Consider the following 21,616-nt stretch of genomic DNA (forward strand, 5'->3'; position numbering starts at 1 on the left):
GGCGTGACCTCGACTTGCTGTAACCTCCACCTCCCCAGCTCAAGCAGTTCTCATGCCTTGGCCTCCCTAGTAGCTGAGACTACAGATGTGCGTCACCATGTCTGGCTAATTTTTGTATTTTTAGTAGAGATGGGGTTTTGCCACATGGGCCAGTCTGGTCTCAAACTCCTGGCCTCAAATGACCCACCCATCTTGGTCTCCCACAATGCTGGGGTAGCAGGTGTGAGCCACCGCACTGGGCCAGAAGGGGACTTTACACATCAGTAGCCTCAGAGCACATCTACTGCCAGGACTTCCTCTGAGTTTAGATTACAGGTTCTCGAAGCCTTAAAAACATTCTCTTTCACTTGCACACCTAGGTGCAAGTTTAAGGTTACTTGCATAACCTTAAAACTTGCCTCCACCAAGCCCAACTTTTTTTTTTTTTGAGATGGAGTCTCGCTCTGTCACCTAGGCTGGAGTACAATGGCATGCTCTTGGCTCACGGCAACCTCCGCTTCCTGGGTTCAAGCAATTCTCCTGCCTCAGCCTCCCGAGGAGCTGGGATTAGAGGTACCTGCCACCACGCCCAGCTAATTTTTGTATTTTTAGTAGAGATGAGGTTTCACCATGTTGGCCAGGCTGGTCTCGAACTCCTGACCTCATGATCTGCCCACCTTGGCCTCCCAAAGTGCTAGGATTACAGGTGTGAGCCACCGTGCCCGGCCTAGCCCAGCTTTTTCTTGATCTCAGTTCTACGTACTACTGTTAGTATTAGTGATTTGGGCACTGACTGCTTCTAGTGGATGTGTGGGATGGTCTTGCTTATATTAAGTTCAGAGTCTCATTATTCTCAGGTTTCTAGGATGTAGTATAGTGTAGTAGGAAGTTTATAAACTTCAGAGCTTATGGGTCAAATCCCACTTATGCCACTTACTTGCATACACTGTGGACACATTGCTTAGCACGAGTTCAACTTCCCCATGTAGAGTAAGACCTACTTTATAAGGTAGCTGTGAGGACCACTGTAACATCTGTAAAACACACAGTACAGTGCTCCAAAAGACAGTAGCTATTAATATGGTATGTTAGCAATAGAGCTCCATATTCTTTTGTGGATGAAATACAAAGAAAACAAGTAGCACTGGTAACAACACATTTATTTACGTACCCTGTTGTGTGACCGGGAGGTGTTTTTCACTTTCCAATAATTGATTCAGTTATAACAATTAAAATTCCAGAAGGTAAACTAGTAATTTATTGTTGCTCATGAGCATAGGTAAACAGACATGGTACCACAATAAAGGAATCTTAAACACCTCTAATCTTTTGGAATAGGTTTGAATATGGACCAATATACTTTGCCAATGGACCTAACAGATTGCCAATATATTTCTAAAATGTCATAGTTCTCTTCAGACACAACAGAAGAAATCTGGATCTAATTTTTAAACCTCAGAAATTTAACCAAGATGATTAGGAAGATGCGAAAGGCCGGCAGTACTTAAGCCTGTCATATTTATCACCAATATAACTGTATTGCTATTAAAAGTAAAATCATGGTAGGGAGCAGCCAACTAATTGCTAGTCTCAGTTCATAGATTTAGTATTTTTTGAAAATAGTTCACCTCAGATGGCAGGCTATACAAATTTAAAGTAGTCGTAACTTAACCTTTTGTGTACTAGTTAAAGCAATTCAGATAGATCCCAAGTCAAAGAACTGAATGGTGTTATCAAATTGGGTTTCATATCAGAAATCAGCCATTTCCAAACAACTGCATCATATAGGACGTTTTCTTTCAGACTGCCTTTTATTCCTGGCTTCAAATCTTACTCACAGTATATGTTTTTAGAGAGTTTGGTAAGTGTAACAAATGGGTACTCATTGGTAGAGCAGGATATAAGAATGTGCTGATCACCAAGTATGAGATTTACATTACATTAAATTAAAATTATATAATGTTGGAAATAGACAATATAGGGAGTTCCCAGATCCTAGAAATTATTATGGCTAAGGAAACAGAGAACTCAAGAAAGGAATCTACCTCCAAGAAACTAATTTAGTATAGTAAAATAGAATTAAGTGCCCTGTCTTAGGAAAAATTTATTAAGAATAAGGAACAACTGGGACATCATACATCGTTTCTTTGGAGATTAAAGTGCAGGCTATGAAATGGCATATAAAATAATGCATAAAATAGTGCAATCTTAAGGTGCCATTTTTATTACACATAGCCTAGTTTTATGTCCATTTTCTCTCAAAAAATCCAGCTGTAGTGACACCTTTTAGCTTATTAACTTAGGCATTACTTACACTGTTTTACCCACCTTTGGGGCTACATAGAATATTTTAACATTTTTAACACGTAGAATAATTGCGCATACATCTTGAAACTACTAAATAGAGATTAAGGCAAGCCCCTGTAAAGTTCAGTACTCCAAAAAACGTGTTTTACAAAAAAATTGCTTCCCAAATCAGTGGCTTTTGACTGGATGATACCCCAATAGTCTTTAAAACTAAGTATAATGACTCAATACATTTGCATTTGCTCCATTATTTCCAGGCTCTGTACAGGAGTTTGAAAAACAACAGGTTCTATAACCTCAGAATCTGTGAAAACCAGGTAAGCCAAGTGCATGTGGGAGATAAGCAGAGGATCCAGCTGGGGTGGGGACAAGGCCAGCCCTTTTCATTTCTTAGGCACGCCTTTTCACATTGTTATCCATGTGTGAAGCGCTGTACCATAATACATCCCTATGTGGGAATGACACCTTAACATGGAGATGTCTCCTCTGAAAAACAGCCAAGGAAGATGATGGGAATACTTCAAGAAATGTTGCACTAAGACAACGCAATATTAACAACACACAGCATTTAAATACCTGACTTAAAATGCAGGGCAGAATGGTTCTCTCAGGAGGTTAATTTACAGTTTTTCTGTAACATATGTCAGCTTCACCTGATCAAAATAATCTGCAGTTTGTTGAACCTTAAATACCATTATGCTATCCATATGTAAGCATAACGGCTAATAACTGTCCTAATAACTGGTGAAGGCAACATCCTAACATGTTTTAGCTAAATAGCCTAAGATTTAAGATTTGAACAACCGAACGAACTGTAGTGCTTTATTCTTCTACTGCATGGAACATTCATGCATTAACAAGTACAATGAATTAGCTTTATGAATAGATAAGTGTATGCAATAGAAATTTGGATTTTGTAATAGAAAATTTACCTTCTAACAGTGTGACTACTTATTATGAAAGCCATATACACATGTTAACTAATGGAAGACTACACAGATGTTTAGGCTATCTAGATGTAGTTTAAAAAGAAATCCAGGAAACTTAATAGTTCATGAACGACCATTAAAGAAATAGTCTGGGGCTGTATCCCTTTGATGCATATGGATCCCACTCTGTAAATCTGTAAACACATACTTTGATATGTAAAAAAAAAGTCTTCCTGTGACCAGAAAAGCAGACTAGTCGAGGCCCTGGGTATTCCACCAGGCCTCCTCTAAAGGTATGATAATATGGCTAAATACTCTGATTATAAAAATGAGAAGTGCTGAGAAAATAAGTTCCAGACGGGGACTTTTATGGATGACCTTGGCTGACAAATGTTTTTTGGAAATTGTTTTATTTTAAAATTACCTTCCCAACAAACCATGAAACACTTGGATGTTACTTTATGGTTTTTCATTGAAAACATACTACATTGTAAATGGAATTTCAAAGTCAGACATAGAATTGATGAAAATCTAAGGACAATATTATGTAAGGACAATATTAAAAATGGATAGAAGAAGCTTCGTCTGGTGAGGTTAATTTAAAGGACGCACAGCCATGTCACGGTGGACGGATAAAAGGCGATAGCCTTGTGCTCTTATTCGACTAAGGCGTCTACCAAACCTTAGGGTTACACAGGCGCCAACCCCTGCCTGGAAAGGGACAGTTTTCTATATTACACCCAAATTTACTTTAAATCAAACTGAAGCCCAAGGCAACAGCTGTTTAAAACAACTTAACAAACAGCTACATAATTTAGTAAATTAAAATACAACTAAGACAGTGATAATTGAATGTCTCAAAAATATACAACTGGGGAAAATAACCACTGTACACAATTTGGAGGTTGTTAAAGTGACCACTTAGGAGGTTGAACAGTGCAAGACATGCTTTTCCAGTTACAAGCTCAAAACAGGAGTGCAAACAAAATTAAAGCTTTTGTTTAAAGTTGTAGGATAAGGAAAGCTTGAAACTAATATTAAAAAGCTTCCCTCAAGGTCATCCCCCAGAAATGAAATAATCAAAATGCTTTTTCATGGTACGATTTTCCTCAATGAACTTTGCTGCAATGGCAAAACTGCATCCCGCAAGTCGAATCCCCTACTCACTCACCACATCTGATCAACTGAGCACACAGTGGTGAGCAAAGAGGAGTACTAACTCCCAGAGGTCCAATATTGATAGAAAGAGCCTTGGAATTTGGGGTTCTGCCTTAGCCAGTGTACCTGAACCCTACAGAGAACAGATAAAGCAATGGGCTTTAATAGTCTCTTGTTCCTATAAAACTGGAGGACAAATGGATGAAAAATTCCCCCTCTAGAGGCAAGCTGTTGTGGTGGAAGATGTTAAGCGCTTAAACTAAGACGCTGCTCTAAAAAGTGGAGAAGTATAGAGGTTCAAGATCAATACCAGTGCAAGAGCTTTTTAAGTGAGTTGATTAGGCAATGCATGCATCCATCCATGCAAATGTAGGACATGGCCCCCAAAGAGAATTGAAAACATGTATAACAGCTGGGTAAGTTTCTTGCCAGTAGTTTATAAAAATATATAGTCCATACTGTAGAGCCTCCTTCTACAGTCAATACTATGGAAGTCCATTTTAGTTACCCATTACTTCAATACCAAAAAGCATTAACTACTTTTCAGACATTCCAGACAAAGGTCACTTATAACCAAAAGACGACTTAAAAAAAAAAAAAAGGAACCAAGATAGTGTCCATTTAAAAAGTAGGTCTTTTCTTTCAAGTGAACAGGACATTTTCTGTATTAAACTTAACTTCTGTTTAGTCTGTCAAGACTGGGTTTAAGATACTTATGTATGTGCATATATGCAGAAACAAATTAACTTACTTTCAACATTATCTGCACAGAAAAAAGTTAACTCCTCAAAACATGATAGAACAGGTCTGGTTAGTACAAATCTATTGCAAAGTAAAAAGATTCTGTGCATCAGTTCAATCAGGAGAAGCGGGAAAAGAATGTCCCAACCATAAGAGTTCAAGTTTAAGTTGTGTTCTGAAAGCCTAGAAGCTTAAGGGACACCGTGTTGCTCACAGTATCCTGATATGCGTAACTGCTTAAGCTACTAAGCTGCGTCTTCCTCTGGAACTAGAACCACATTCCAATTTACTTTCTATTCCGAAGACGTTTAGATTTCCTAAGACAGTCTATGGCTTCTGTGGCCTTTTTTCGTTTCCGAGGAGACTCCTCATTCTGCCCAGACCCTGAGGAATTTCCTACAGCACTTTCCATTACTTCTCGTAGTTTGCGTTCTAGCTCTGCCAACCGTGCATTTTGTTCACCTATGATCTGGGTCTGCTCTAGCAGTTTCTGGTCCTGGTCTTGAAGCTGTTTTTGCTGTTCTTGCACTTTGGTGCGAAGCTCAGAAATTTCACGCCTGAGAACAGTCACGCCAGCACCATTTGTTTTAACCTGCTGCTGGAGTTTGGTAACCTCTTGTCTTGAAGGGTTTTGCTTGGAGAAGAGCTGCATTGTTGTTAGGGCTGCAGATGGTCCTGGAACTGTGGAGGAATAATTTAAAAGGGTCAGTCACTTAAAATGTTTCTCTACCAGTCTTACACTTATTTAAAAATGGAATACCCTTATTATGTCACTTCTGAGAATTTCTTCTTCTTTGCAATCCAGTCGGTCAGTTGGGTTAATCATCATAATTTAACATCTTATTTTAACTATAAATGAGTTTAAATTCTGATTCTCCTGCTCATGTGGCAGTATGTAGACTGCCAGGAAATGAAGAAAGGCATTTAATGGCATAAACTTGAGTTTAAAATATTGTAAAATATTTTCAGAACCTAGTAACAAAAACACAAGCAGTAAAATTAGAAAATAATAATTTTTTTTTTTTTTTTTTTGAGATGGAGTCTCGCTCTGTCGCCCAGGCTGGAGTGCAGTGGCACGATCTCGGCTCACTGCAAGCTCCTCCTCCCAGGTACATGTCATTCTCCTGCCTCAGCCTCCCGAGTAGCTGGGACTACAGGCGCCCGCCACCACACCCGGCTAATTTCTTTTTGTATTTTTTGTAGAGATGGGGTTTCACTGTGTTAGCCAGGATGGTTTGGATCTCCTGACCTCGTGATCCGCCCGCCTCAGCCTCCCAAAGTGCTGAGATTACAGATGCATTGAAGCACTGTGCCCGGCCAGAAAATAATTATTTTCTATCTAATTCACATAACAAACACACTTTCAAGTTAGAAGTACAGACCTACAGGTTCCATGTTTCTAATCCAGAAATCTGAAATCCAAAATCTGAAACTTCTTGAGCACCAACATGATGCTCAAGGAAATGGCTCATTGGAGCATTTTGGATTGTGGGTATGTGGATAAGAGACTGTGCAGCCAGTACGTGTAATGCAAATATTCCAAAATCTGAAAAAAAGCTGAAATCTGAAACACTTCTGGTCCTAAGAAATTTGGATAAGGGATACTCAACCTGTATCGTGTTCTTAAGTTCGCTCTGAACTTAAGTTATCTGCAAAGGCTTCAACTTTAGCCAAATGATAGGACTCCATTAAAGAGTGGGTTACATCATACATTATGATCACAAAGAATTCCCGGCATGGTGTAGGAGGGCCTTGGACCTACTCTTTCAGGAATAATTAGAATGTAACACAAGCATAAAAATAACTATTTTAAACAAAGAACCTACTTTCTTTTAACCTTATCTACTGAAGGTTTTCTAAAAGAATCGGATGGGTCCTTTCATACCCTAAACACATCATGTTAATCTTCTCCTTGCGCATCTAAATAACTGTATTTCCTTTACGGATGCATTCTTCTTTCCCTCTCTGCTTATCCATAACCAACTTCTACTTATTCACCAAGGCTTAAATCAATCCTTACCTCCTGTGATGTTTCCATCAGACCAGCCAGCACTGATCTACCTTAAAATTGTTTCTCTGCTCTCATTTGACATTTAATTGGACATTGCATTATTTGTTTTGCCTATGATAATTTAACTTCAAGTCTGAGTATATCTTACCTTTTGAAATAGTAAGATCCTTGAGAGCAGACACCATGTATTACACTTCCTTTTAGTCTCCACAGGACACAGTACAGTGCTGTGTGCATAATAGGTACTCAATAAATAACAGATATATTAATGCTGAGATGTGTAGGCTTTATTACTCAATTACAGAGAGCCACTTGGTTGCCTCACTGAATACTACAGGGAGCTAACTAATCTGAACAAAATAAAAAGTTCTACTAAATTCTTTCCTAATTAAAGTACTTGCCAGAGTTGGGGATATTAAATAATTAAGTCTTTCAGTAGATAAAGGCACAAATCTCTAGGAGCCAATATACTTTTGCAAAAACAGTTATTTAGCACAGATGAAGTGATACTGTTCAAAATAGCCTTATGAACCCTATCTTTCAAAGTAGCAGCCGGGCATGGTGGCTCATGCCTGTAATCCCAGCACTTTGGGAGGCCAAGGCGGGTGGATCACGAGGTCAGGAGTTCCAGACCAACAACCTAAACAACATGGTGAAACCCCGTTTCTACTAAAAAATACAAAAATTAGCCGGGCGTGGTGGTGTGTACCAGTAATCCCAGCTACTCAGGAGGCTGAGGCAGGAGAATTGCTTGAACCTGGGAGGTGCAGTCTGCAGTGAGCAGAGATCACGCCATTGCATTCCAGCCTGGGTGACAGAGTGAGACTCCATTTCAAAATAAATAAATAAATAAATGAATGAATAAATAAAAATAAAGTAGCAGCCAGACACTTTGGGGGCTGAAATAATTCACCAAATATTTCCCTGAAGAGTTTTTGGCATTTTATCTGGTATATTTGTTTTTTAAAAAAATGAATATTAATTCATCAGAAACATAAAAAAAAGTCCTCAAATTACAATGGTTCAAGTTAATGATTTTTTTTTTTTTTTTTGAGACAGAGTCTCACTCTGTTACCCAGGCTGGAGTGCAATGCCATGATCTTGGCTCACTACAACCTCCGCCTCTTGGGTTCAAGCGATTCGCATGCCTCAGCCTCCCTAGTAGCTGGGACTACAGGCGTGCGCCACCACGCCTGGCTAATTTTTTGGTATTTTTAAAGTAGAGACAGGGTTTTACCATGTTGGCCAGGTTGGTCTCGAACTCCTGACCTCAGGTGATCTGCCCGCCTTGGCCTCCCAAAGTGCTGGGATTACAGGCGTGAGCCACTGCGCCCAGCCAACTTAATCATTTTTTGACTTTACGATGGTATGGAAGTGATAGACATTCAGTAGAAACTGTACCTCAGGTATCCACAGAACCATTCTGCTTTTCACTTTCAGTATAATAGAAAATGAATTCAGTAAATTACACAAGGATGCTTTATCATAAAATATACTTTGCTAGATAATTTTGCCCAACTGTAAACTAATGTAAGTGTTCTGAGCATGTTTAAGGTAGGTTAGGCTAAGCTATGATGTTTGGTAGGTTCGTGTATTAAGTGCATTTTTTGACTTACAATATTTTCTACTTATGACGGGTTTATCAGGATGTAATCCCATTGTAAATTAAGGAGCATCTGTACGTAACTTTTCACCTGTAATTCTATTATTTATTTATTTTTTTGGAGACAGGGTCTCACACCTCAGCCTCCTGAGTAGCTGGGGCCACAGGCATGCGCCACTAACACCCGGCTATTTTTAAAATTCTTTGTAGAGACGGGGGTTTCCCTATGTTTCCCGGGCTGGTCTTGAACTCCTGGGCTGAAGCAATCTTTCTGCCTCAGTCTCCCAAAGTGCTGGGACCACAGGCGTGGGCCATTGCGCCTGGTCCAGCAATCCTGTTTCTTTTTTTTTTTTTTTTGAGATAAGAGTTCTGCTCTTGTTGCCCAGGCTGGAGTGCAATGGCATGAATCTGGCTCACTACAACCTCTGCCTCCCCAGTTCAAGTGATTCTTCTGCCTCAGCTTCCAGAGTAGCTGGGATTACAGGTGTGCGCCTCCATGCCCAGCAAATTTTTGTATTTTTAGTAGATACGGGTGTCACCATGTTGGCCAGGGTGGTCTCGAACTACTGACCTCAGTCAGGTGATCCACCTACCTTGGCCTCTCAAAGTGCTGGGATTACAGGTGTGTCCCACCGTGCCTGGCCGGGCCCAGCTATTCTATTTCTAATATGTTTATTGTAAGTCAATATGGATATGTGCAAAGATTTAGTCACAAGACTGCTCAGATTGTTCTTGAGTAAGCACTGAAAAGCTAGAAACAAGAAATGTGCCTAACTAGTGGATCAGTTGTATAAGTTATGGTTGATAATCCAATCTCATTAAAAATGATGCTGCCAATAAACAACTACTAACACAGAAAAGTTCAAGACACTTAAGTGGAAAAAAACCAGAAACAAGTTACAAAATTATGTACAAACATGATTATAAAGTAGAGGTACCTGGAGGTGAGCCCATGAGTCTTCCAGAAACATCTGATCCTGGTAATTTCCTCTTTAAAATTGGAACAATCTTTTCATCAAAGTACTCCATTGCCATGGAGGATATATCCCTTAATTCTTGAAGTACTTCATGAGCTCGCTGAGGGGCTCTGGTAGAATTGACGTATCTCAACACGCGATAAATCTCATCAATCACCTAAAATAATGAATTCTCATTAGCATTTTAGATGTTTCTTTTTTAATAAAGAAAACAGCTAAACAGGCAGAGAAGTAACTGCTTGTTCTGCAATTCCAGTAAAGACCTGTAGGGTGATTTAAGTGATGTACTGGCCACTGAAGAATATTGCTATTTACAACACATGGCTTTTGGGCTTGTTACAGTACTTTTTTTTTGAGACGGAGTTTCGCTCGTTGCCCAAGCTGGAGTGCAGTGGTGCAATCTCAGCTCATTGCAACCTCTGTCTCAGTCTCCTGAGTAGCTGGAATAACAGGTGCCTGCCATCACATGTGGCTAATTTTTTGTATTTTTAGTAGAGACAGGTTTCATGTTGTCCAGGTTGGTCTCAAACTCCTAACCTCAGAATCCACCTGCCTTGGCCTCCCAAAGTGCAGGGATTAGAGGCATGAGCCACTGCGCCCGGCCTGTTACAATACTTTATACTTGCATTTATTAAACACCGCTTATGTATCAGGTACTGTGTTGGGGCTGAGGAATCAGGATGCATCAAATAAAGCTCCTAACCCTGAAGGAAATCACAGTGTAACTGGGGAGATATGTGTGTACATAAGTGATACAAACAGATATACAAATTGCTATAGACACTAGAGGACTAAACTAAGAAATTAAATCTTGTATGGGAGCTAGGGTAGGGTTGGAGATTGCCCAAACCCCTATTTTATTAATCCTCCAAACCTGAATCTGTTCCCCTAAGCTGCAGGGACTCAGCGTGATTTCTCCGCTCTTTTTAATACTGCCCCCATGTGCTCTATCCCTTTAAGTTTTGTTTCTCTGAGGCTTGTTATGGATTGGAATGCAGTCTTGTCACTTCCTGTCATCACCAAAAGGTAGCAGAAGATCTTTTTTTGTTTTAATGATAATTGTAATGGGGAGAATACCTAACTCTCTTGCTGAAATGGTTAAGTGAACCTTCCTCAGGCATTTATGCGTTTAGCTTTCATCCCTGTGAGGTTATACGTTATCCTTAATTCTTCCCGTGGCTTCAGTATAGACCTAAAGATAAAATTCCTTTTTTGTTTTTTTTTTTGGGACAGAGTCTCGCTCTGTCGCCCAGGCTGGAATGCAGTGGCCGGATCTCAGCTCACTGCAAGCTCCGCCTCCCAGGTTTACACCATTCTCCTGCCTCAGCCTCCCGAGTAGCTGGGACTACAGGCGCCCGCCACCTCGCCCGGCTAGTTTTTTGTATTTTTTTTTTTTTAGTAGAGACGGGGTTTCACCGTGTTAGCCAGGATGGTCTCGATCTCTTGACCTCGTGATCCGCCCGTCTCGGCCTCCCAAAGTGCTGGGATTACAGGTGTGAGCCACCACGCCCGGCCTTTTCTTTTTTTTTTAAGATGAAGTCTCACTGTGTTGTCTAGGCTAGAGTGCAATGGCACGATCCTGGCTCACTGTCACCTCCAATCACAGGGTTCAAGTGATTCTCCTGTCTCAGCCTTCCAAGTAGCTAGGATTACAGGCATGCACCACCACGCCTGGCTAATTTTATATTTTTAGTAGAGATGGGGTTTCACCATGTTGGCCAGGCTGGTCTTAAACTCCTGACTTCAGGTGATCCACCCTCCTCAGCCTCCCAAAGTGCTGGGATTACAGGTGTGAGCCACCATGCCCGACCTAAAATTCCTATTTCTAAAGACCCCAATCTGGATGACATCTATGGGCCCTTACCTCACAAGAACTGAGGGTTAATCAACCAAACCATTGTGTCACCAAAATCTCAAACAACCTGGCATCCCACATATTCCTCCCACTGCATTTATCTAGCTTGTTCCCAACTCAGATCAATCTTATAATCCACCTTCCCTTCTCCTTTATTTAGGCTGCTGAGCACAGCCAGAGAAACAATCTTGCAGAATAGTATCAGGACAAATTCATAGCCCTTCACATTTTCTAGACTCTCAGCGTAATATGATGATCATTGTTAGTGGAGCATGATGTTTGCTTAATAAATGTCAGCAAAATCTAACTTTAGGATGTGTCCTTATCATAAGCCTGAGAAGACATCACAGAAGAGGTCAAGTTTGTGGGTCTGGAGAACTGAACAGGAAATGGCTTGGGCTGAGGTGGTGTCCAGATGCAATGGGAGGTGAGATGTGCTGATTTTGAATTACATGGGACATGTAGGTGATATTTGCTAGCAGGTGGCTTGAGATACAGGTTGGGAGTTCAGAATTTTGGATGATGGCTGATTGCCAAGGGAGAAAACACATTTATTTCTGGCAATATTATATTATGAACTCACTTTAGAAGATAACACTTTTCCCCAATAAAAACTTACTGAATTACTATGTTAAGAACTATTACAGGCCGGGTGCGGTGGCTCAAGCCTGTAATCCCAGCACTTTGGGAGGCCGAGATGGGCGGATCACGAGGTCAGGAGATCGAGACCATCCTGGCTAACACGGTGAAACCCCGTCTCTACTAAAAAAAAAACAAAACAAAAAACTAGCCAGGCAAGGTGGCGGGCGCCTGTAGTCCCAGCTACTCGGTAGGCTGAGGCAGGAGAATGGTGTAAACCCGGGAGGCGGAGCTTGCAGGGAGCTGAGATCCAGCCACTGCACTCCAGCCCGGGCAACAGAGCGAGACTCCGTCTCAAAAAAAAAAAGAACTATTACATACATATATATATATATATATATATATATATATATAGAAATGAAAAACGGAGTACTTTCCCTTGGACTTACAATTTAATTATGTAAGCCTATCATAACTTGTAAGATAAACATTATTCAAGTATTAATTGAGTTCTTACTATGTACTTGTCACTTTTCAAAGTACTGGAGTAAAAAACAGTAAATAAAGATGACAAGATTATCATTTTCATTAAGCTAAAGTAAACAAGAAAATAATTTAAAGGAGTGCCACATGGAAAAAAGAGGGTAATGTGATAGTTTCTACCAGGAAAGGCAGGAATAACATGAGACAGGTGGTTGGGAAAGGATTCTTTGCCATTTGTAAGGTAAAACTGAATGATGAGGAAGAACTGATCGATTGAAGATATGGGGAGAAAAGTGATTCAGGTAGAAATAGTAATGGCAGTGGCCTCAAGGTCAGTGTCAGCTTGGCTTGTTCAAGGAGTTCAAGGACTAGAAATAGACAAATTTTATATATACATGTATATATCCAAAGAGTAAATATTTGTGGAAACTAGTTGATCAAGCTTTAAAAGTTATGTAATATATACATAATTAAGAGAGAGTTAATAAAATTAAAAATATAAGCCAAAGCAGAAAACCAGTATTTAAAGGGTCCTTCATACTGACCGATATTTATATACAGTGCTAGGATATTAACTGACCCATAGTAGTTTTGTGTTTATCAAAGTTTAACATATGGGTTATATATAGGAAAAGCGGCACAGTACCCCATAATTTTTTGAGACGGAGTTTCGCTCTTGTTGCCCAGGCTGGAAACGACCCATTATTGGCTCACTGTAACCTCCGCCTCCTGGGTTAAAGTGATTCTCCTGCCTCAGCCTCCCAAGTAGCTGGGATTACAGGCGCCCGCCACTGCACCCAGCTAATTTTTGTATTTTTAATAGAGACGGGGTTTCACCATGTTGGCCAGGCTGGTCTCAAACTCCCGACCTCAGGTGATCTGCCTGCTTTGGCCTCCCAAAGGGCTGAGATTACAGGCGTAAGCCACTGCGCCTGGCCTTCCATAATTTTTAAATGTTGTCCCCAAAGGCTAATATGTTTCATCTATAGATACAAACTGGACGTCAGCCCTTGGAACTAAATCAAGTCCCCCACCGTTTTGCCCCAGGGCTTTTGTCCATTCGGATCCCTCTCCTGGAAAGCTGTCCCTGTGTATCTCCCTCACTTCAAATTCCTTAGTTATACATGAGGTCATAGTAACACTGTACTTTCTCAGAAGTCTTTTCTGAACCCTCCTCCAGTTTCAATCATGTTAACATCTTCATTCAACCCTTTATTCCCCTTCAAAATACACATTACAATTTGTAAGTATATCTTTTTGTTAATTTCTGTTTTCCCTATAATGTAGTAACTCTACGACAGAAGAGATCATACCATGTTTCACTGTCAGATCCCCAGAGCCTAGCAGTGTCTGGCACATGGCAGATACTCAACAAACAAGGGATAAAAGTAGTTAAGCATATTAATTGTTTAATATTAATTGATACATCTAAACGAAACTGTTTAAGGGCAAATTACAGGATTAAATTCAACATAAGAATTTGTTTTTTGGCCAGGCATGGTGGCTCATACCTACGGAGCCAGCACTTTGGGAGGCCGAGGTGGGACGACTGACTGGGGACAGGAGTTTGAGACCAGCCTGGGCAACACTGCGAGTTGTCTCTACAAAAAATTAAAAAATTAGCTGTGCACAGTGGCACATGCCTATGGTCCCATGAGCTGTGATTAGCTCAGGTGATGGGGCTAGACTATCTCAAAAAAAAAAAATATATATTACATGGTTTTTCAGAAGTCAGGTGATTATGTTTTGAACACAAAGGTCATAGTAAACAAGATTTCTATTGAGAGGGACTTGTAAAAATACATAATACTTAAAATGGTACTTATATGTTTAATAAAATACCCATGGCCTTAATAATACACCTCTAGATATTTTACGTATATAAATACTGGTAGACAGAAGAATATAGTGTACTTGAGCCAGAATACGACTGTTGTAATGGTATAGGTATGAATAAGACACAGATCCTATCCAGTGAAAGATGACTCTATGAAAGACCCACAAACAGCAAAGCAAAACTCAGACTGTAGTAAGTTCAATGTATAAACAAAGTGCTGTGTGAAAACAGAGTAGAGATTAAGATCTGCTTGAGAGAACTGGGTAGGTCTAATGAAGGACATGGTAATGAGGAATAAGTAAAATTTCAACAGGTAAGGGAAGTCAGAGCAGGAGGAAGGTACACCTGGCTAAACAAAGTGTGGAGTGGAGCACAGGGATGATGTGGATGGCTAGGTGATAGGATAGCAATTCAACAATTTTTTTTTTTTTTTGACTCGCTCTGTCACCCAGGCTGGAGTGCAGTGGCGCGATCTTGGCTCACTGCAAGCTCCGCCTCCCAGGTTCACACCATTCTCCTGCTTCAACCTCCTGAGTAGCTGGGACTACAGGCGCCCACGACCATGCCCAGCTAATTTTTTGTACTTTTTTTTTTAGTAGAGACGAGGTTTCACCGTGTTAGCCAGGATAGTCTGGATCTCCTGACCTCATGATCTGCCTGCCCTGGCCTCCCAAAGTGCTGGGATTACAGGTGTGAGCCACCGCACCCAGCAGTAATTCAACATTTATACAGTAGTTCTGCAGTACTGTCGTGTACCAAGCACTTATTCTAAGATGTTTCTTAAAAATATACATTATACAATTAGTCCTTTTCCATGATCCTTATTCTTCAGAATAACTTTCATATCAAAATATCCTTCAGGGATTGCTAACTGACAGTAAATTATTAGGTTGGTTCCAAAGTAACTGTGGTTTTGCCATTAAAAGTAATGTGAAAATATGTCTATAATTTGTGAAATATTATCTTTACTGTAGTCTTCTAAATATAGTATAAAAGCAAGTTAACTCTTTCAATTTGCCCCAGTCTTCCATTAAAAAAGAACATTTAACAATCTTACTGTATAGAGATTATTTTAGTGAAATGGGATAATCTGTGTTTTCAATAAAATTTAAAATAGTTTCTTTTCTTTATCCAAAAGCTTCAAGCAGAGGATAAGGTGAAGGAAAAAAATAAGGGAAGGAAAGTATGTGTGAGGACCATACTGTTTCTACCATTCAGAGTTTTAAGTGGCTGCCATGGCTTTAGAGCTATATATTAAGAAAGCAGGGTATTTAACAAATTTTCAAAACAGTTCATTTTCTGAGTAGATTTAATTTTTTTTTTTTTTTTTTTGCAAATTACATTAAGAAGAATGTAATGGTATGAGTCTTGAGGTCTAGTCGAAAGACCACAGGCCTTAGGAAGGTCACTTAAAGCTCTTAATGGTTGTTTCTACACCTTTCAAATGATATACTACATGTTGAACCTTACCCAGGCTGTAGGAAACAAAATAGTCAGTCCCTCCACATCCTTGGGCATTTGGGTCCGGGACCCATATTGCCAAAATGTGTGTGTGCTCAAGTCCATTATATAAAATGGCATAGTATATGCATATAACCTAGATCACTTCTAGATTACCTACACTACCTAATACCATGTCAAAGCTTTGTAAATAGTTGCTACATTGTATTATTTTAAAATTCATATTTTAAAAATAGCTGTGGTTTTAAAAATTGTTTTTCTTCTTTTTTTGAGACAGAGTCTCGCTGTCACCCAGGCTGGAGTGTAGTGGCGTGATCTCGGCTCACTGCAACCTCTGCCTCCTGGGTTCAAGCAATTCTTCTGCCTCAGTCTCCTGAGTAGGCTGGGACTACAGGTGCTCGCCACCATGCCCAGGTAATTTTTGTAATTTTAGTAGAGACGGGATTTCACCATATTGGTCAGGCTGGTCTTGAACTCTTGACCCTGTGTTCCGCCTGTCTCAGCCTCCCAAAGCGCTGGGATTATATGTGTAAGCCACCGCACCTGGCAACTGTTTTTCTTCTCTAAATATTTTCTCTTATTTGAGATGGAGTCTTACTAAATATTTTCTATCCATGGTTGGTTGAATCCATGAATGTGGAACCCATGAATACACAGCTTGACTGAAAGTTGTAAAAAGTATTTTTGGCCAGGCACGGTGGCTCACGCCTGTAATCCCAGCACTTTGGGAGGCCGAGAAGGGCGGATCATGAGGTCATGAGTTCGAGACCAGCCTGGCCAATGTGGTGAAACCGTCTCTACTAAAAATACAAAAATTAGCTGTGCATGGTGGCATGTGCCTGTAGTCCCAGCTACTCGGGAGGCTGAGGCAGAAGAAGGGCCTGAACCCAGGAGGCAGAGGTTGCAGCGAGCCCAGATCATGCCACTGCACTTCAGCCTAGGTGACATAGCAAGACTCAGTTTCCAAAAAAAAAAAAAAAAATTTTTTTTTAGTTTTATAAAAGTACAGTACAGGCTGTGGCTGGTGGTTCATGCCTGTAATCTCAGCACTTTGAGAGGCCAAGGGAGGCAGGAGTTCAAGAGCAACATAGCTAGAAACAGTCTCTACAAAAATTAAAAAGTACACCATCACATTTCTAACACACAGTAGAAGTACCATGCTTATGTCTAAAGTGGTACAATAACAAGTTATATACTATGAATATCATTTAGGCCTTTAGACTAATGTGGGTGAGAAGTAATCTTTTTTAATCTACTGTTCAGCAAACAAAGCTTCTGCTAAAATACTGAACCTCATAAATTCTCATTTTTTTCTAATTTTTCATTTTTGTCTTTTTGTTGTACTTGAGATTTCCTTAATTTTCCCTTCTACCCCTTTTATTTTTTTAAAAAATTTCCTCCATATTTTAAAATCTTCAGTAAATCTAAAATTTTCTGAATATTCTTTTTAATTTTCTTTTTTGGTGATAGTCTCACTCTATTGCCCAGGCTGGAGTGTGATGGCCCGATCTCGGCTCACTGCAACCTCCACTTTCCAGGTTCAAGTGAGCCTCCTGCCTCGGCCTCCTGAGTAGCTGGGACTACAGGCGTGTGCTGCCACGCCCGGGTAATTTTTTTTTTTTTTTTGAGACGGAGTTTCGCTATTGTTGCCCAAGCTGGAGTGCAATGGCACGATCTCGGCTCACCGCAACCTCCGCCTCCTGGGTACAAGCAATTCTCCTGCCTCAGCCTCCTGAGTAGCTGGGATTACAGGCTTGCGCCACCACACCCGGCCAATTTTGTATTTTTAGTAGAGATGGGGTTTCTCCATGTTGGTCAGGCTGGTCTCAAACTCCCGACCTCAGGTGATCCACCTGCCTTGGCCTCCCAAAGTGCTGGGATTACAGGTGTGAGCCACTGCACCCGGCCCACGCCCAGTGAGCCGCCACGCCTGGCCTGAATATTCTTTATATGGCATGTTTGTTTGAATATGGTTATGTGCTGCATCATGAAGTTACGGTCAATGACAAACCATATATGAGGGTCATCCTGTAAGATTACAATGGAGTTGAAAAATTCCCATTGCCTAGTATATATTATATTATACATAAGTCCTCATTTTAATGTTGATAGGTTCTTGAAAACTCCAACTTTAAGTTAAATGACATGTAATGAAACCAATTGCATCATAGGCTAATTAACATAAACAAGTGTTAAGTTCCTAAGGCACATTTCTGGTCACAAAAACCACCAAACCTCTAAATAAAGACCTAAAACACTTCTATTTAATTACTTAATTAATTAATTAATTATTTTTGAGATGCAGTCTTGCTCTGTTGCCCAGGCTGGAGTGCAGTGGCATGATCTCAGCTCACTGAAACCTCTGCCTCCCCAGTTCAAGAGATTCTCCTGCTTCAGCCTCCCAGTAGCTGGGACTACAGGTGCCCGCCATCACACCCGGCTAATTTTAGTATTTATTTATTTATTTTTTTAGTAGAGATGGGGTTTCACCATATTGGCCAGGCTGGTCTTGAATGCCTAACCTCAAGTGATCCACACAACTCAGCCTCCAAAAGTACTGGGATTATAGGTGTGAGCCACCACGCCCGGCCTCTAAAACACTTCTAATATCAAACACTGAAATAAATGTGAACTATACATACATTTAAGAAAGATTAATAAAAACAAGATAATGTATCCAATTTTTGGTCAATCAGTGAGCTATGGCAATCATATGGTGGTGGGTTACATCAGGGAATACATGTTTGTAAAGCAAAAATTTTAAGGAGCACCTCCTACCAACATGCAGTTCAGAAACAATAACAAATATGGAAGGCTTTTTGTTTTTTTTTTTTTTGAGATGGAATCTTGCTTTGTCATCAGGCTGGAGTGCAGTGGCGTGATCTCAGCTCACTGTAACCCCTACCTCCCAGGTTCAAGCGAGTCTCCTGCCTCAGTCTCCCAAGCAGCTGGGACTACAGGCGTGAACTCCCAGGCCAATTTTTGTATTTTTTAGTAGAGATGGGGTTTCACCATGTTGGCCAGGATGGTCCCGATCTCTTGACCTTGTGATCTGCCCACCTTGGCCTCCCAAAGTGCTGAAATTACAGGTGTGAGTTGCTGCGCCCGTCTTTTTTGTTTTTTTGAGACAGGGTCTTTGCCCTGTTGCCCAGGCTGCAGTGTAGTGGCATGACCATGGCTCATTGCAGCCCTGACCTCCTGGACTCAAACGATCCTCTCACCTCAGCCTCCTGTGTAGCTGGGACCACAGGTGTGCGCCACCATGCCTGGCTAATTTTTTTTCTGTAGAGACGAGGTCTCCCTATGTTGCTCAGGCTGGTCTTGAACTCCTGGTCTCAAGTGATCCTCCTATCTTGGCCTCCCAAAGTGCTGGGATTACAAGCATGAATCACCGCACCTGGTCCATTAATTAATTCATTCCTTTTTTTTTGAGACATAGTTTCATTGCCCCAGGCTGGAGTACAGCAGCACAACCTCAGCTCACTGCAACCTCCATTTCCAGGTTCAAGTGGTTCTTGTGCGTCAACCTCCCAAGTAGTTGGGATTACAGGTGCACGCCACCATGCCCGGCTAAATTTTGTATTTCTAGTACAGATGGGGTTTCACTGTCTCTACTGGCCAGGCTGGTCTCAAACTCCTTACCTCAAGTGATCCACCTGCCTCAGCCTCCCGAAGTGCTGGGATTACAGTGCAGTGTGAGCCACCACACCTGGCTATTCATTCATTTTCCAATCTGCTTATTCTAATTCAGGGTTGCAGGTGGCTGGAGCCCATCCTGGCAGCTCAGGGCACCAGGTGGTTATGCACCCTGGCCAGGATGCCATCTCACTGCAGAGTACCCTCACACCCACAGACTGGGGCCACTAAGACATGCCAATGAACCTAACAGGCACAGCTCTTGAGATGTCGGAGGAAATCAGAGTGCCCAGAGAAAACTCATGCAGATATATGGAGAATGTACAAATTCAACAGACAGTGGCCCTGGCCAGGAACTGATTTTTTTTTTCTCTTTTTTTTTTTTTTTTTTTTTTGAGACAGAGTCTCTGTTGCCCAGGCTGGAGTGCAGTGGCGTGATGTTGGCTCATTGCAACCTCCGTCTCCTGGGTTCCGCACGACCGCACCCAGTTAATATATGTATTTTTTAGCTGGGACTATAGGCCCGCACTACTGCACACTTGTTTGGTTGCTTATTTATTTAAGACAGAGTCTCATTCTGTTACTTATTTATTTACTTCAGAGTCTCTGTCCCCCAGGCTGGAATTCAGTGGCACAATCTTAGCTCACTGCAACCTCCGCCTCCTAGGTTGAAGCAATTCTCGTGCCTCAGCCTCCCGAGTGGCTGGGATTATGAGCGCGCACCACCATGCCCGGCTACTTTTTGTATTTCTAGTAGAGACAGGGTTTCACCATGTTGCCCAGGCTGATTCAAACTCTTCAGCACAGGCAATCCACCTGCCTTGGCCTCCCGAAGTGCTAGGATTACAGGCGCGAGCCACTGTGCCTGGCAAATTTTTTTTTTTGAGACGGAGTCTCACTCTGTCACCCAGGCTGGAGTGCAGTGGCCAGATCTCAGCTTACTGCAAGCTCCGCCTCCCAGGTTCATGCCATTCTCCTGCCTCAGCCTCCCGAGTAGCTGGGACTACAGGCGCCCGCCACCTCGTCCGGCTAGTTTTTTGTAATTTTTAGTAGAGACGGGGTTTCACCGGGTTAGCCAGGATGGTCTCGATCTCCTGACCTGACCTCGTGATCCACCCGTCTCAGCCTCCCGAAGTGCTGGGATTACAGGCTTGAGCCACCGCACCTGGCTAATTTTTTATTTTTAGTAGAGACAGGGTTTCACCAAGTTGGCCAGGCTGGTCTCAAACTCCTACCTCAAGTGATCCACCTGCCTCAGCCTCCCAAAGTGCTGGGATCACAGGCGTGAGCCACCGAGCTCAGCCTGATTTTTTTTTCCCTAATCAATATTACAACGAAACAACATTTAAGCTAAGTGTTATTACAAAAAAGTCAACAAGTTAAAACTTAAAGAACTCCTAAGCTCAAGTGATCCTCCCACCTTGGCCTAGGTGTTGGGATTGATCACAGGCATGAGCCACCATGCCTGCCCCCCCCCCTTTTTTTTTTTTTTTTTGAGGCAGAGTCTTCTCTGTCACCCAAGCTGGAGTGCAGTGGCACAATCACAGCTCAGTGCAACCTCCGCCTCCTGGATTCAAGTGATTCTCCCACCTCAGCCTCCTGAGTAGCTGGGACCACAGGTGCACACCACCATGCCTGGCTAATTTTTGCATTTTTAGCAGCGACTGGGTTTTGCCATGTTGGCCAGGTTGGTCTCAAACTCCTGACCTCAGGTGATCCGCCTGCCTCAGTCTCCCAAAGTGCTGGGATTACAGGCCTGAACCACAATGCCTGGCCCCCAAAATTAAAATAAATAAATAAATAAACGTAATGTATCTGTAGTCCCAGGTACTTGGGAGGCTGAGGTGGGAGGATCATCTTGAGTCTGGGAGGTCACGACTACAGTGAACTGTGGTCATGCCACTGCACTCTAGCCTAGGTGATACAGCAAGACCCAGTATCAAAAAAGAAAAAAAAAATTAATGTAGCCTCAGTATGCAGTGTTTACAAAGTGTACAGTAATGTCCTAGGCTTTCACATTCACTCACCACTCACACATTGACTTACCCAGAGAAACTGAG

At 41.5% G+C, this 21,616-nt stretch overlaps 1 protein-coding gene across 1 annotated transcript in view; it reads right to left on the reverse strand.

The window, feature by feature from the left end:
• Positions 1 to 1,121: 1,121 nt before the first annotated feature.
• Positions 1,122 to 21,616, reverse strand: part of FBXO28 (F-box protein 28) — a 43,867-nt gene continuing 23,372 nt past the window's right edge. The window contains exons 4-5 of the mRNA XM_007988342.3: positions 9,667 to 9,862; positions 1,122 to 5,795 (exon numbers count right to left, since the gene is read on the reverse strand). Of these exons, the coding sequence (XP_007986533.1) occupies positions 5,401 to 5,795; positions 9,667 to 9,862 (591 nt within the window). The 3' untranslated portion in view covers positions 1,122 to 5,400. The remainder of the gene's footprint in view (positions 5,796 to 9,666; positions 9,863 to 21,616) is intronic.

The sequence above is a fragment of the Chlorocebus sabaeus genome, chromosome 25 (genome assembly GCF_047675955.1).
Source record: "Chlorocebus sabaeus isolate Y175 chromosome 25, mChlSab1.0.hap1, whole genome shotgun sequence".
Classification (NCBI taxonomy): domain Eukaryota; kingdom Metazoa; phylum Chordata; class Mammalia; order Primates; family Cercopithecidae; genus Chlorocebus; species Chlorocebus sabaeus.